This window comes from Besnoitia besnoiti, assembly GCF_002563875.1.
Source record: "Besnoitia besnoiti strain Bb-Ger1 chromosome Unknown contig00036, whole genome shotgun sequence".
In the NCBI taxonomy this organism is placed as follows: domain Eukaryota; phylum Apicomplexa; class Conoidasida; order Eucoccidiorida; family Sarcocystidae; genus Besnoitia; species Besnoitia besnoiti.
Genome location: NW_021703931.1, coordinates 7105 through 22865, shown reverse-complemented (window position 1 = coordinate 22865; position 15761 = coordinate 7105). Strand labels below are relative to the sequence as shown.

The window sequence follows — 15761 nt, the reverse complement described above, 5'->3', positions numbered from 1 at the left end:
GCAGAAAGGGAGAGAAGCAATGCAGCAAAGGCGTTCGTCCGCACGTGCGCATGCGTGCGAACGTTGATCTCCACAGTAAAGTGCACCGCCTCGATGTGTCGGTTCGTTCCTCTGTTGTTTGCGTATATGCATTTTATTAAGACAGCTAAAAACTCGCATAATTACTCATGTACGTATGCATGCGCCTTCCTACTAAGACACACTAACTCGCATCCTGGAATCAGAGAGCAAGTCATGTAAAGCTGTAAGGGAGCTGATTCATGCGGAAAAGTGCAAAGAAGGAAGAGGGCAGCGCTGGAGGTCTCCGAGAGGAAAGCAGTTAGGAACACGGAGCCCCATGAGTGATCATTGGAGCGAATCGGCTCTCGGTTTTTCTCTCCTGCGCTCGTGAAACAGACACCCGGACGGTCTGACTGGAGCAGTTGACCAGTGCGACACGTTCCGTCAGAACTACAAGTGAGCCTTTTTTATAAATTTTCTTACTGTTTTAATAAATGAATCCACTACCATAATTAATTTCAAGTTGTTCTGAGTTTTTTTCATAATGTAGAATTTCTCTTCAAGTTTTTTCTAGTTTGTCGTTCGCCTTTTCGCCGCCTCTGTGTTCTGGCTCCACCTTGTCGGGTCTTGTCTCGCTGCAGGCGGCTTCCGTGAAGCCGCGTGGAGTTTGTCTAGGAGCATTTTCCTCCTGGGCTTCTTTCCCCCTCTTGTTTCTGTGCAGCGTGAGCTGGCTTCTGCTGCTGTCTCGTTTTGTTCCATGTTGAGGGTGGATGTGTTTTTCTCGCTGTCTTCTATGGTGAAGTATTCTCGCTGTCTTCTATGGTGAAGTATTCTCGCTGTTCATTTGTTTTTCGCTTCGGGGCTTCAGTAGCCTTTTTCGCGAAAGTCTTCGATGTCGTTTCGGTTTGTGGTGTTTTCTCGCTTTCTGTGCTGGCGTGCCTAACGCAGGCTGTGTATGGCGGAGTACAAGAAGGCGAAACGCGGGAAGGCGTGAGGGAAGAAAGACGCATTCTTGTTACAGTGTCCGTCGCTTATATCCTGTATACATTCTGTCTACTACATGCTGGGAGGGAGGAGACTCGCGTGCTCGCGGTCCTTACGAGGCGGTACCCCGACTTGTCTCTTTGCGTCTTTCCGCGTTTTCCTCTCGTGCCTGCGACGTCGTTTTTCGGCGTGTCTCGTCTCCGCGTGTGTCTCTGTCGTTGGCTTCTCCTTCCATCCTCCGTTTCGTTTCCGTTGAAGATGATTACGTCCTTTGGGCAGGCGTCTCGCCTCTTGCTTCCTCCGGCTTTCCCGCCTCTTGGTAGCGCTCCTTTTTCCGCCGCCTCTTTGGAAGAATCCTCTCCATCGTCGCGGTCTTCGTCTTCTGCTCGTCCGTTGTCGCTGTGCACCCTCTCGCTGCTTCCGCCGGTCTCGTTCTCTGTTTCGCCGTGTCGGCGGCTGCTTCTGGTCCTGGAGCCTTTTCGCTTGCTTCTCTTCAGCAACCTACAGCACCGCGTCCTCCTCGGGTCCTTCTCTCGAGACCCCGGCACGTTCGCCTTCGGTGCTCATCTGCAAGCGAGCTGGGAGCTCTTCGATCCTGTGAGCCTCTCGGCGGCGCGGAGAGCTGGACGCGGTTTCGACCCCCTGGACTCTGCGGCTGGGACACAGGCGGAGACCCGAGCTGGTACGCCCCGCGGGCGCGGAGAGGACGGAGACTTCACCGCCAGGGAGCGCGGCGCCGCGACCGGCGCGACCGCCGAGAGCTGCGCGCCTTACTACCGGATCTTCGTCACCTGCTACCCGCAGGCAAACATTTGCGTGTATGCTGTTGCGCAGCCAGGGCTTCTCAAGGCGCAGCAGGGGGGGCGAGCGGAAGAGGCGGCGCGGGAGGGGCAGCGGGCAGCCGGGCGGTCCGCGGGCGGCCAGGAGCGCAGGAATGCAGTCGGCAGAGGCTCGCTGGGGGGAGCAGAAGAGCCGCCTGGAGACGTGTCGACGCCGCCGGATGGAGAGCGCCAGTCGGGTGGGGCGCAGGGTGGTCGCTCGCCGGCCGCGCCTTCGTCTTGGACGCAGCGAGGAGGAAAGGCCGAGGCGAGGAGCCAAAAAAAAGGAGGGAGGAGCGGGGCGAGCAAAAGAGACGGGCTCAGCGTGTCGTTTGAGGAACGAGGCAGCGAGGGGACAGGCGGGACGCAGGAGGCGCGCGACTGTGGAGGGAGACGCAGCAGCTTGAGGAGGAGAGCGCGGGAACGCAGTTCTCTCCTGGCCCTGCAGGCCGACTCTGCCGCGCGCCTTTTCCCGCCCTTTCTCTTCAACGCGTCTTCTGCGACCTTCACCTCGGGGGAGAGCGCCGGCGAGGACTCCGAGGAAGACGCAGTCGAGAGTCCCTCGTATTTCGGCTTTCCGCCCGCCGGGCGAGGCGGCGAGGAGGCGACAGCGCGGGTCAGCGGGCCCCCGCCGCTTGGCACGAAGCGGATCGGCGGGGCCGGCGGGACGTTCACGCCCGCGACGGTCGCTGCGGCTCTCTCGACACCGTCGCTGCTCCTGCAGCACCGCCCGGCCTCGCTGCGCCCCTTGGAAATCCGCTTCAGTGCCGTCCTGAGCCTCCCTGTGCGCGGGGCCGCGGTCGCCTGCTCACCGCGGCACCTGATTGTGGGGTGCGCGAGGCAGCCGGCGCTTCTATTCCTCTCGCTCGACGGCCTCAGAACCGTTCAGGCAGTGATCTACCTCTCAGACTTCTTGCCGCGCGCCGAGGCATCATCGCAGGTCTCTGCGCGAGCGGAAGACTGGCAGCAGCTAGGGGACGCGGAAGAGGCGGCGGGCCGCGACCGCGGAGCCGATGCGCGTGCAGAGGCCGTGGGAGAAAGTCAAGTTGGCTCCACAGTGGAGACAGGGAAGCGCGGACGCCAGCTTGGAGACGAGCCCACACTGCAGGCCGAGCGTCTGCACGGAGAGTCTCACGAAGACGGGAGCGACCACGGAAGAAGCGGGGAAAACGTGAAAAGAGCGGCGGAAGCCGCTGCACGGAGGAGGCAGTGGGAGAGGACGGCGAGGGCCGCCGGAGACAGCAATGGCTCTCAAGGTGCAGCGGACGGCTGTGTCTCTGTGCCGGCGGGTGAGCAGTTCGCCTCCTCATGCAGGCCTCAGGAACGTGCGCGCGGCTCCCGCTCCTCGTCTCTCGGGTCTGCGCCGCGCTCGGACTCCCCAAACTTCTGCGCCTGCGGAGAGTTCCTGTTCTCTCCTCTGGGGCATGCGACGATCGAGGAGGTTGTTCGCTTCGAAGACCGCACTGAGGACGTCGTGCTGCTCCCAGACCTGCCGGACGAGGCGCTACGTGACGCCCGCGCCGCCGCCGACGCCCACAGGCACCTCGAGGATCTCCTCCGGCTCGCCAGTGAAGAGGCGAAACGCGAGGTAGATAGGCAGCCGCAGAGCGCGACTCACCACGGCGGAGGAACAGAGCTGGGCACGGATGAAGAAGACGGAGCCGAGCGTGGAGCGCCTCCGTCGTCGTCATTGGTGCGGACTGTCCGCTCGCTGCTGCATGCGCGCCACGGAGGCGAAGCACCTGAAGGTCTCGCCTCCTGTTGCTCTTCTTCATGGGATGGCGCAGAGGACAGTGGTGAGCATCGCGTTGTCACTGGGGACAGTGAGGCCGAAGGAGCTGCAGGAGCAGAAAGCGCTGCAGGCCCGCGAATTCGAGGCGGGCTTTCGAACATTGCTGCCGCGCTCTCCGAAGGCGTCGCGCAGATCGCGCTGGATGCGCGGCTGAGTCTGCTGGGGGTCGTGACGACGCACGGACGCTTTTTTCTTCTCAGCTGGCGAGCGCCGCTTTTTCTGCGACCCGCGCAAGTAGGCGCAGCCAATCGCTCCTCCAACAGCGCCTCTTCTCCGCTGGCGTCGTCCTCTCACTCGCAGGGGCCCGGCGCCGGTCTAGACGCAGAAAGAAGCACTCCGCACGAGGGCGAAGGCGTCGGAAGACACTCCCCTCCTATCGGGATCTTGCTGAGACACCACCGAGTCGCGTGCTGCGCGCTCAACGCGGAGCGTCGCCTCCTGGCCCTGGGGCTGACGAATGGGGAGATCGAACTCTACTCTCTCGATTTTTCTGTTTCCTCCTCCTCCGCAGGCAGCCACGCTTCGCCGGCCGCGTCTGCATGCGGGCGGGTCGAAAGGGCACAGAGCCCGCCGGGAGAGGGGACAGCTGCGGACGCCGCGGCGCTTCAGGGGCGAGACCGCGCGGCTCTTCCGCGCGGGCGCTGCCCATGCGAAGTCGTTCGCCTCGTGCGCCGTCTCAACCTGCGAGACGCGTGCGAGGGTCCTGAGGCGGCGCCGCAGGGTCGCGCTCGGGGCTCGCGCGAGCGTTTTGGGAGGATTGAAAAGGAAGAGCGTGCTGCGCGCTCTCGCACGCCCTCTGGAGCTTCTCTCCTTGCGTCGGGGTCCTCTTCCTCCCTGCGTTCAGGGCGGCAACTTTTCGCAGCGGAAGGCGCGTCTCGTCTTTTCTGGGGAGAGGATGGAAGAGCGGAGGAGGGAGGGCGTCATCGGGTTGAGACGCTCGTCTGGTCCGACGACGGGCTCGCGCTGGCGGTCAAATCGAGAGGGCGGCCACGCGTGGCAAGCGACGCGGGCGAGGAGAACGACGGCGAACCGCCTTCGGGCCCCGGTGCCCCGGTGGCTGTCTTCTCGTACACCGGGCGCCTTCTGCTCGCGCCCTTTTCGCCGCCGCCTCCCTTGCCGCCGAGGGCGCGCTCACGATCTGCATCGAGTGCAGCCTCGCCTCTCCTGTCCGCTAGCGCGGCGCCTTGTGCGCCTTCTCAGGCGTCTCTCATGAACGGGGCGGCGGCGCTCGCGGCAGACGTGCACGGGGCGCGAATGCCGCTCCCGAGCCAAGGCGCGGGCGACCTGACGCCACCTCCAGAGACGCGAAGTGTCCCTCTCATTCCTCCGGTTGCGCACGCGCCGACCTGCGCGTGGACCGGCCTCGGTCTAGGCCTGATCGTGTCGCAGGAGGCTGAGCAGCGCCAGGCGAACGCAGTTGGCGAGGAAGAAGCCTGGGGCAGAGCTGTAGGCGGCAGAAGAGGCAGCGAAGACGGCTTCCGCAGAGGAAGTGCCTGCGCGCGTCTTCTGCCGCCCGACGTGTTCGAGTTTCCTATATTCCGCAGCGCCTGGCTTGGCGTGGGCACGACTGCGGTCGACTCCGCCGGAAGCCGAGCGGCGAGCGACGCGGGCGACAGGTGAGAGGCAAGGGCTACCGGCCTGAGGAGAGAGGGAGGTCCAGGAACGCAGGGAATGGGGCTCCGAGGGCGCGGGGGCAAGGAGGGACGAGTGGGTGGCGGGGCGGGCGTAAAACGAAGTACCTGTTCCGCGAAAGAGCGAACGGTGCGACGACTCCGGGGAAGAGCGAGCGAGGCAGAGGGGCGTCAGTGTCCGCATATTAACCAGCAAGTAGAGACTATGTGTACGGTGTAGAAGGAGTTGCGCGGTGATGTGGAATTCGTGCAAGTGGCTGCCAAGGTAGGCTTAAAATCTGCACTTCCGGCTGTGCGAGGTAGACATCGAGCGAGAGGTGCTGACAGCGTCTATGCGGTGGCGCTGCGTATATGCTCTGAGTAGATGTCTTTCTCTCCTCTGTTTGGTGTCTGTTTTTCGCGCGCAGAATCCTCATTGGATCTTCGTGCCTGCTGCTGTGGGCCGCGCTGCCGCACCTGCCGGCGTCGCTCTCGTGGTCGCGCATTCCGCTCCCTCCGCCCATGTATCTGTCGCCGAACTGGCCTATTCGACAGGCGTCGCTGTCGCCCAACGAGGAGTTTCTGCTTGTGTCGGGGACCCGCGGTTTCGCAGTGTTTTCGCTCGGGCAGCGCCGCTGGCGCGTGCTGGGCGATGAGCAGCAAGAGCGGCAGCTTCCCACGGGTCTCTTGCCCCAGGGGTGGTACGACCCCTCGATTTTCTTCATCTCTATCCGGACTTTCGACCCCGACGTCTCCCCTGTCGAGGCGGCTCTCGCGGCGCTCGCCCCACTGCCTGTCAACAGCCTCTCACTTTCGTCGCCTGAGCACTCAAAGCGACTTCTCTCTTCGCTCTCCTCACTCCCACTTCCCACTCCGCATTTGGGGCGGAAGCCTCACGCGGCGCTCGCGCCTGCCGCGGCCTTTTCCGGGGGTTTCTCCGGCGTCGCGGCGGCATCCCAACACCCCACAGCAGCCGAGGCCTCGCCTCGTGAACACGCTCGCGCTTCTCGCTCCTCCTCCTTCTTGTTCGGTTCGCCTCAGCCTCCCTTGTCTGCCCTCTCCTCTCCTCGCCTGCCGTCTGGAGTCTCTCTGCCGGGATGGCGAGGCCCGCGAGGGTCGGCGCTGGCGGCCGAGGTGTCTCTCGAGCGGAGAGCTGCGCAGACGCCCTTTTGCGTCTCGCAACAGCTCCCTGGGATGTCGCTTCAGGAGCGCGAAACATGGGAGGCGGTTCTCGAGAGGCTGGAGGTCGATTCAACCTCTTCCGCGCAGCTTTTTACTTCGCCGCATGTGCCGTCTCCTCAAGCGGCGCAGGGCAGCCCCGTCTCGCGCGCCTCCGCGGCCTCGCCTCTCTCTGGCGGAGAGGCGTCTGCGGGCCGCGACAACAGAGGCGAGCGAGGCGGGGGGGCATCCACTGCGGCTGGGTTCTGGAGCTCGAAGAGGCAGAGAGCACAGAAAGTGACTCCCAAGACGGGGTACGCGCTCTTTTTTTTCGACGTCCGAGGCCGCCTCGCAGTCGAGAACTGCGTCGCCACGGTGCGCGCGCTGCCGGCGCGGCCTCTCCGCACCGCGCTCCTGTCAACGAGACAGAAACCGAGCGCAAATCCGCCAAAACGGAGGGGCGTGCGGGGAGCCCCAGCGCGGCGGCTCGACGCGGGAACGGGGCGGCGGGCGCACGTCAAAGGCCGCGGCGAAGGCTTACAAGTGAGCGGAGGCGAGCAGAGGAGACAATGCTGTCGGTGCGGGCGGCGACAGGCTGAGGCGCGCAGGCGACGTGAGGAGGAAGGGAGGCAAGAGGATAGCAGTCGAGAGGACGGAGAGGCGGACGCCGGCCGATTCGAATTCGACGGGCACGACGGCGCATCAACAGCAAGATATGGCGGTGAGGGCGAGTCCTCGAGCGACTCTGAAGAAGGGTGTGCGCTCTGCAAAGGCCTATCAGAGAAGGAAATCACAGGTTACCTCGCCGCGCCTCCCGCGCTGAACCTCGCCACCGACGCGCCAATCCTCGCTGTCTACGATGCATTGCATCTCATCACAGCTTATCAGCTGCGTCCCGCGGCTCCACGGCTACCTTCGTCGGCGCTCTCTCTCTCTCCGGATCCTCCTTCGTACTCCTCTCTTCATCGCACGGTGTCTCAGCCTGCAGGCTCTGCGCAGCCCCCGGCTGCGCGTTGCGCGCCGCCTCGCCGAGCCGCAGAGCGTTTCCCTTCCCTCGCGGCCGCTGGCAGCACCCTTCATTCCAGGCCAAGCGCCGCGACGCTCGCGTCGTCGCCGTCTTCGTCTGCTGCTTCCGCTTCTCTGCCGTCTTCTCTCCTGGTAGGAGCATCGCTTTCCACGTCGCTGCCGATCTGCACCTACGACGTTCTCGCGCTGTGGCAAGTCGACCTGTCGAGCTGCTGGGTGGATCACCCGCTTCAGATTCGCTTCGCCGCGTCGCCGGCGCTTCTCGTCGTCCTGCATGCGGGCGGCGAGGTCACCGCTCTGCGGCTCGTCTCCAAAGAAGAGTGCGGCGCGGCCCTCCTCCGCGAAAAAGCCAAGGGCGGAGAGGCTGAGGCGCTGCAGACGAAGACGGTCGCAGCGGCGATCGAAAGCCGCAGGCACGAAAAAGGCGTCAAGTTCGGCGAGGCACGGCCGGACCAGAGACAAGGGATTTCGAGCCGGGGGGAGGCGCCTGAAGCGTGGGTGAGTGAGGACAGCGCCTCACCCTCCACTTCGTTCTCGCCCTTCTCACGTCTCGCTTCGTTTTCACTCGCGTCCTCTCCGTCGTCGTCTCTGCCCTCTTCGCGGGCCTCCACGGCGTCAGCTTTTTCTTCGCGCTCAGCGTCCCTGTCGTTTCCCAGTCAGCGGTCTCTGCATCTCGTGCCGCAGCTCGTCGCACAGCAAAGCAGAGCGTTTGGCTCTGGGGTCACGTCTCTCTGGCTAGATCCCCCGGCTCAACTTCCCTTCTTCTGCCCGCTGCCTGCTCGCCCGATCTTCGCCTTGCGAGACGTGAGCGGCCTTCGCCGCGGGCTCCTGAGTGCGCAGCAAGGCGCCGCGTCAGCGGACGGCGGTGCAGCAGCCTGTGCAGAGGAAGACCGACCCGATGTGGCGCGAGACGCCGACGCGGAGGCTGAGTGGCGCGGATGCGTCTGTGCCGTCTGCACTGTCGGCGGCGCGGCGGGTGAGAGCTTAGGCGCGCTCGGGGGGGACCGAGGACGGCGGAGGTGGCGACGACTGCGTCCGCCAAGCAGCCGGTCCTTTTCTTTGGAGACTTTGGAGAGCTTCGAAGAAGACAGACTGCGCGCGTGGTCACCTCCAGAACCCGCCTCAGCGGTTCGCGACGGCGTCTGTGAAGTGCGGAGCGACTGCGCGCACCCGACGAAAGTCCGGCTGCCGCTGGGCGCGGAAGGAAATGGACAGGAAGAAGAGAGAGAGAGCGGCGAACGTCAAGCGAATGCGTGGGGTGCTCAGACCGCCGGTGCGGGCTCCAGCGCGAGCCTCGGGGAGCCTCAGGCTTCTTCGCAGCGTGACGCGCGCGCCGAGTCGGCGAAGGACGACAGCTGTCCAAGCGCCGCCATCTCGCAAAGAGATTGCCCGCCCGCCCCCCGCGCTGAGCCTTCTCTTGCGTCCCCTCCTCCTCCGTCGCTCTCTTCTTTGTCGTCTCCGACCTCCCATCTTCGTGCAGCAAGAGGGCGCCGTCCTGTGGGCTCTCCGTCTGCCCCCCCTCTGGCTGAGCTTTGCTCCGCTCACCGCGCAGCGTCATCGCCTGCCTTTTTGCAGCCGCTGACGTGTTTCACGTGTGCTTGCACGCCGCAGCGCCTCCCGCCCTTCTCCGAGTCGCGCGCGCGGCCTCGCGTCCCTCCTCAGACCCCAGCTTCCTGCGTTTCCTCCTCGCTCAGCGCCGGAGGCGCGAGGGCGTCCGAGGGCAGAGACGCAACCGAAAAAGGCAGGCGGCAGAGAGAAGCAGAGAGGCCGGCAGCGGCACAGCGAGGCGAGAGCGAGAGAGGCATGGCTGTTGAAGCGTCATCATGCTCGCCGCGGACAGCAACGCGTCCGCCGGCGCAACCCAGGCCCAACGCGTCGAGCGGCAGTGGAGCGACAGCGGGGAGCCAGGAGCGAAGAACGGGAGTTGACGGAAGAGAACGAAACGAGCTGCATGTGCAGGAAGTAGAGAGACAGCGGAGCGGCGAGCGTCACAGCGCATCTCGTCGGTCGCACCGGTGGAGAGGAAACGAAGACCTCGTGTACGTTGTGGCAAACGAGCAATATGCGAAATTACACAAGTTGCATATCTCTATCCGCTAGCAACTCGAACTCGCTATCTTGTGCTTTTTCGAGGTTTTTAGTTCGAGATGTTTGCAGTCTCGAGGGATTGTCTCCGTTAGACACAGGCATGGCTCCAGTCCGTGAACATGCGAGGTCGTTCTGCACAGCAGTGAGTGGTTACTATTGCGGAAGCGGCATGCGCGCGGCGGCCTCAGAGCTTGTCCCTCTTTCTCTCACTGCTTCTTTCAGGCTTGCAGGCGAGGACGAGGCGGCGAACCCGCGGCACTTCCGCGGCTCTACGTCCTTCGGAGATCACTTCTGCTGCCCCTTTACTCCGCTTCCGTCTCACCCTCCCCTGTTCGCTCTCGGCCGAACGCGTTGCGGACTGTCGCACTCTCTTCCTCTCTCTTCGTCGCCTCTTTGTTCGTCTTCATCCATCTCGCTGTCCTCCCTATATCCTCTTGACTCTCACGGCGGTTCCTCTTGTGGTTTGCCGTCACCCCGAAGTGTGACTCGAGTCGCATGCAGTGTCTCCCAAGGAGGAGAGGCAGCCTGTGGCGCGGCGCGGACACAGGGCGAGCGCGAGGAAATGGCGACGACCGTACGCGAGGCGTCGGGCGAGCCGAAACAAAAAGACGGATCAGCGGACGAAGGAGTGGCAAAGGGAGACAAAAACGGTGAGGGAGGAATGGCAGGACACCGAGGCGTGGAGGCAGTGGATAGCACCAGGATTAGCGCAGAGGAGAGCTCGCAGGAAGAGACGGACGCGCAGCTGTGCTCATGCTCTCCGTGCTTGGAGGTGGAGACTCGAAGCAAACGCAGAGGAGGTTCAGGTGCGTGGCGATCCGTGCGGCTTTATCTTGTCCGTCATCTGCGTCAAAGGCCCAACCATGGTGTGCATGTGAAGTCGCGAGGAGCGTGGACGTCGGCTTCAGAACTGGCAGAGCCCATTGCTTCTGCCAGCTCGGAGCCACCGCCGTTTCTCTCCCTCTTTCGTGTGCGGGGGGAGCCGTTGCTGCCTTTTTTGCGAGCAGTGGGCGTCCTCTGCTTGTTCGCAAAGTCTGAAGATATGTATATATAGAGAGATTTTATGTACCTGAGTGTATCCCGTGAGTGGGAATGTAGATATGTATTGTGCTTCTGCTGATCGTCACTTGTTGTTTTCCCATTTTTGCATATTGCAGATGTCTGTGGACGTGCTGTGTTGAGAGGCTTTTTTCTGCTGTTCGAGCTGCACGCTTACGTGTGTCTTGGTGTGTGCATGGCGTTGCTGTGCAAAATGCATGCTCTTTTGTTACGTTTCGAGTGTTGCTCGCAGGCTCCTCGTCTCTTCCGGTCTGTGCGGGCGCCCTGGCGTGCTGCGCCGTCGGCGGGGTTTACGTCTGGCTGCAGGAGGCGAGAGGCCTCTCTCTCGCAGTTCTCTCGTTCCACATACATTTCGCGCCCGAGGACGGCGGGGATGAGTCCGCCTCATCCTCTTGGTCGCTCTCTCTCACGCCGTCGCCCCGCGGGGCAAGCGTCCGCGACGGCGCCGACCCGGGAGAGGCGGTGGTGCGGCAGGAGAACCAAGCGGCGCGGAGAGACGCGCGCGAGAGCGTGGAAACCCGAAGCCGATCGCCCGGGGGACAAACGACCTGGAGGGGGTATAGCAGAGGGCACTCGCCTGCTGCGACGCGGTCGTCGGCCGCGCGCGGCTTCCTGGATGTCGAGTGCTGCTACGCCCTTCTCCTCCCTATTGAGCAGAAACCGGAGCCTCTTTTGATTGCAGGCGTCCTTGCCCCGGTAAGACGCACGGGCTCGGCTCGCGGCCCTTCTCCGCGACGCCCTCTCTTCGCACCGTCTCTGTAACTGTCGGGAGCTCGGCTGGGCTCTGCCGAGCCTCGGTCGAGGGCTGGAGTGTCTCAGTGCATGTGCGTGAGAAGATGTCGAGTACAGAATGCGAGACGCTGCTCGACCGGTACACGTATGGGTCGCACGCAGGCTTGTCTGCGCAAAGCACCATGCACACATAGACTTCGCGTCTGCATCATGCGCGAATCCATGGAGAGCTGGAGCACCCACGAACGTCGCTGCATCTTTATGTTGGACTCGTGCTGCTGTATGTTGTCTCCAGCTCGGCGTCGTTGTCGCGTGCTCACCCTCGCGCGTCGCCGTGAGGCGCGCGTCCCTGCCGCCGCCTACCGCCGCGGAGTGTGCAGAGCGCAGAGGCCGTCAGCGTCTCCGCGCGCCCTGCATCAACCTCCGGTTGCAACTGCAGCCTTCTCTGCACCCTCTGCTTACGCGTCTTCTAGCTGTTTCGGCCGCCGATCGCTCCTTCGTCCACGCACACCCGCCTCTCTCCGGCGTCGCGTTTCCGGCGCGTCGGGCGGCGGGGCCTGGGCCTTCGGTTGGACGCCTGTCTCCGCGCCCGGCAAGCGGGCACCAGTCTCCTTTCCCTTCGCCGTCACCAGTCGGCGCGCTGGCGTGCGGGGTGGGTTTGCGGGCTCACGAGACGGCAGCCGAGCTTCTCTTTCAGATCCGCGCGTCACCGTTCTTCACGCACCTCGTCGAGCTCGCGCTCTACGAACTTTTTGAGCGCTTTCTGTCCGGCTTCAAACGCGAGTTGCGCGCCCTCGCGCCGTTCAAAGCCAGCCAGAGTGCCCAGACGCCGCCCGCGAATGGGCTCGCCCAGGCCGGGGTCGCAGGCGCCAGTCCGCAGCGAGACGCGAACGGGGAGTGTCGCAGCGGAGTCTCAGGGGTCTCTGCTTCGTCCACGCTTCCGCACCAGAAGAGAGGCTCCATGGAGAGCGAGAACGTCGGCGATCCGACAGAGGGCTGGGCGGCGGCGGCTGGCGCAGCACTCATGCGCCACCGAGAGGAGGGGTTGCAGAGGAGAGAAATCGGTTTGCAGTCATCTCGGTTCTCCCCGTCTGCGTGCTCGGGGCCTTGCTCTGCGGAGCAGAAAGGCGCGAATCGTAATGATTCCGGGAAAGAAACCAGGCAACAAAGACTCCCGCGCGCCCCCTCCCCACCGGCGAAGGCCTATGTGCTCAGTTTGCCGCAGGCGCAGGTGTCTACGGAGAACGAGGAAGCGCGGCGAAGGCGCCACCAGGGGGGGGCAGCGCCGCAGCAAACCTCGCGCGTGTTGCAGCGGACGAACAGAGGAGACTGGGAGGATGCAGAGAGGGCCAGAGAGGCTGGTAAAGAAATGGCGTCGCAGAGGAAACTCGCGGCGAGCGATGGACGAGAACTAGCCCAACCAGGAAGCGAGGAAGCGATGGGGCCGCGCAGATCGCGCGACGCACGGAAAAAGGACCGAGACAGGGATGAATTCGGCAAGGCGTCCGCAAGATACGAGGATAGTCATGGCGGCGCGAAGCAGGCTTACGGCATTGCAGAGGCGGAGAGACGTGCGTGTGCGCTCTTCAGTCTCGATCGCCTTTTGCGAGCTGAAGACGTCTCTGAAGCCTTTTCTCTCGTGGCTCCACGAGCGCATCCGTACCGCGTGCCGGTCCCCTCTCAGTTGTCTTCCGGTCCCTCTCTCTCGCCTTCATCTGGCTCAGATGTCCCGCTTCCTTCGTCTGCATCCTCTCGCTCCGTGGCTCGCGCTGGGTCACATGGAGCATTGTCTCCCCATCCCGCTGCGTCCTCGCCTTCTGCCGAGCTGTCGCTGCAGCAGCGGTTTGCTGTAGCCCAGGAAGCGCTGACCGCGCTGCCGGGCGGGGCGGCTTTGTATCTTTTTCTCCATCTTCTTTCGCGGCATAGTCCCTCGACGCTCGCCAAGACTGTCGCGTCGTGTGTGCGGAAGACCGAGCCAACGCTCGCGCCTCTCGTTCTCTTCCCTCTCCTGGGCTCGCCGCCAGCAACTTACTTCGAGGACGCGATGAAGCGCCAGCTGCTTCACACCGCTTCCATCTATCTGCTGGTGCTGCAAAACACTGAAGGATGTTTAGTCGTTCGGCAGAAACGCGCGTTGCCTCTTCTTCGAGCGGCGCTGCGGCTCGGCGTCGCAGGCCTCGCGCGGAAGCTCGTGCGCTTCGTGCTCGCGCTCCTGGTTGCCTATCCGGCGCGGAAGAGGGCGGAAAACAGCGCGTGCGAGGCGACCGGGGATCCGACTGAAAGTGCGAAGGCTCGGCAGGCGTCTGTGCATGCGCTACGGGAAGGAAACTGCGAAGAGGATATCGTCGTGCCGTGGTCGGGAGCAGGAGGGGCCCCCGCACTGTGGGCTCCGCCGGCGCTGTTTCAGGAGCGAAGACGAAGCAGGTCGCACGCAGCGAGGAGTCGCGCAGAAGAGAAACCTGCGCGAGAAGGCGAGCAGCTCCACTCTCAAGTGGAAGAGGAGGAGGGCTCCCGAAGAGCCCAGAAAGCGAAGCACGGCCAGCGTGCGGAGGAACGCGCGGAGAGACAAGCCGACGCAAAAGCAGACGAAGAGAGGGCCATCTTTCAGCTTTACCGAGATGTTGTGGCAATCGTTGAGGACTGTCTTTTGAGTTCGCTGGTTCATCTGCAGTGGCTCCGCGTTTTTCAGTTGACAAGTGTCCTCGCGCTCGATCTGCCTGCTTGGCTCTTTCGCCTCCGCCCTCATATCTGTCGCGTCTTTTCGCTTGACGGGCCGTGCGGATTGCTTCCGTCTCCGGAGTCCGCCCCGGTGGTGTCGCCCTGTTGTTCGCACTCGCAGTGCCTATTTCTGCAGGACGACCCAGCAGTGCCGTTTGAGCGCGTTGTCTTGTCGCTTGTAAGCCAGCTCGGTCTCAGCGCTCGGGGCTTCGCGTCTCGCTCGATCTGGTCTGCCGCGCAGTGGCGAGCTTGCCTTCTGGGCTCTCGTTCGTTGCCGTCCCTCTGTCGTACGACGGAGATGGGTCGCCTACACCAAGGCTCTCTTCTTGCGCGTACGTCTTCTCGCGCCTCGTCTCATTTCGGGGTCGACGCGTCGCTTGCTATTTCAGATTCGGCAGAGGCGGCCCCGGCTCCGACTGCTTGTCGAGAGGGAACGGATCTGCAGTCAGAAGAGGCTGACGCCCGAGTTCTTGCTGCGTCGCCTTCCGCATGCGAGTGGAAGCGGGGCAGTTACGCAGCCGTCTCTGGGGCGTGGGTTCACCTGCCTAGCGTGAGGGGGCTCACTCCTTCGCCTGCTCCGGCCTCGCCGTTTCCGCCCCCGACGTTTCGTGAGTTTAGGGCCTGCACTCAGCGTCCTCATGCCGGTCTGCATGCGCAAGTGTCTCCACCTTCTTCCTCTGTGCCTCTGCCTCTTCCCGATGGGTGGTTCACACACAAGCAGGTCTACAGGGGTCGCCTCGCTAGCTCCTTTAGTCCGCGGACGAACGCGAGGGCGGGGGCGCCGTCGCCTCCGGCGGGGCTGCCACAGAGACTTGGGAGGCGGGTGCAGCCGAACTTCGTGTCGGGGAGCGAGGGCGAGTACAGTCTCAGGGCGGCGACGGAAAGTCTGACGGCTTTCTTTCTCCACGTCTTCGTCAGAGCCGACCTGCCTGTGCTGGCGTTGGCGCTCCTCGTGGCCGCAGGCGACCGCGAGGGAGTGAGGAGAATTCTTTCTCTCTCGCCGTCGTTGCGACTGCGCATTCAGATGAAGCAAGAGGAAAGCAACGGGCGCGTCTCGGCTTCCGCGGACACGACCGCTCAGCAGCCGAGCAAGGCAGCGGCGCTAGAAAGCGGGCATCCTGGAGGACGCAGTCGAGAAGACGCGAAGACTGCAGGAGGGGGTGCAGTGCGCAGGAAGCAAAACCGAGACGCCGGCGGGTGGGCAGCAATGTCTCGCTCCTTGCGAGAGCTGCTTTTCGTCATGGCTGAGCAAGCGGCAGAAAGCGGGGCGCCGACTGGAGAACGGATAGAGCCACCTGCCGGGAGAAACGGTGAAAGAATCCGTAAAACGTAAACGGCTCGACGAAAGAGATACCGGGCGGGAAGGGGGTACGCGACGCGGGAAGGATTCCGTCGCGATCGAGAGTGAGAAGCAGACACAGAGGACAGGGGACCAGTCGGATGGAGCCGATGCACAACGCCAAGAGGCGGAGCGTTGGCGCCAGAAAGGAGCCGAAACAAGGGGGCGGGGCCGAAGAGAATCCATAAGCGAGTTTCTTGTTCCCTTGGGTTCGCATATGCATGTCGTGTGGTTGCTTCCCAACTCTGCAAGCGTAGATGATTGTAGAATCCGGCTCGCCGAGCTCTTGGTATGAAGCTACGCCATGCGAGCCGGAACTCTTAGTCAATGCACACACGACAGTTTGCAAGGCGTAATTTTTGAGCGACCAGCACCGCGTAAGAGATGCTTCTGCACTATGCATCACAGTTTGTGGCCTTCCCAACGGCGCGCCTTAG

At 63.5% G+C, this 15761-nt stretch overlaps 1 protein-coding gene across 1 annotated transcript; it reads left to right on the top strand.

Annotated features, from left to right (window-relative positions):
• Nucleotides 1-1242: 1242 nt before the first annotated feature.
• BESB_051190 (uncharacterized protein) lies at nucleotides 1243-15318 on the top strand (the record flags this gene model as incomplete). The annotated part of the gene is made up of 5 exons (XM_029363554.1): nucleotides 1243-5210; nucleotides 5633-9427; nucleotides 9699-10282; nucleotides 10768-11231; nucleotides 11563-15318. 5 exons carry the CDS (start codon nucleotides 1243-1245, stop codon nucleotides 15316-15318), a joined length of 12567 nt encoding a protein of 4188 aa, XP_029214989.1.
• Between the last annotated feature and the right edge of the window lie 443 nt (nucleotides 15319-15761).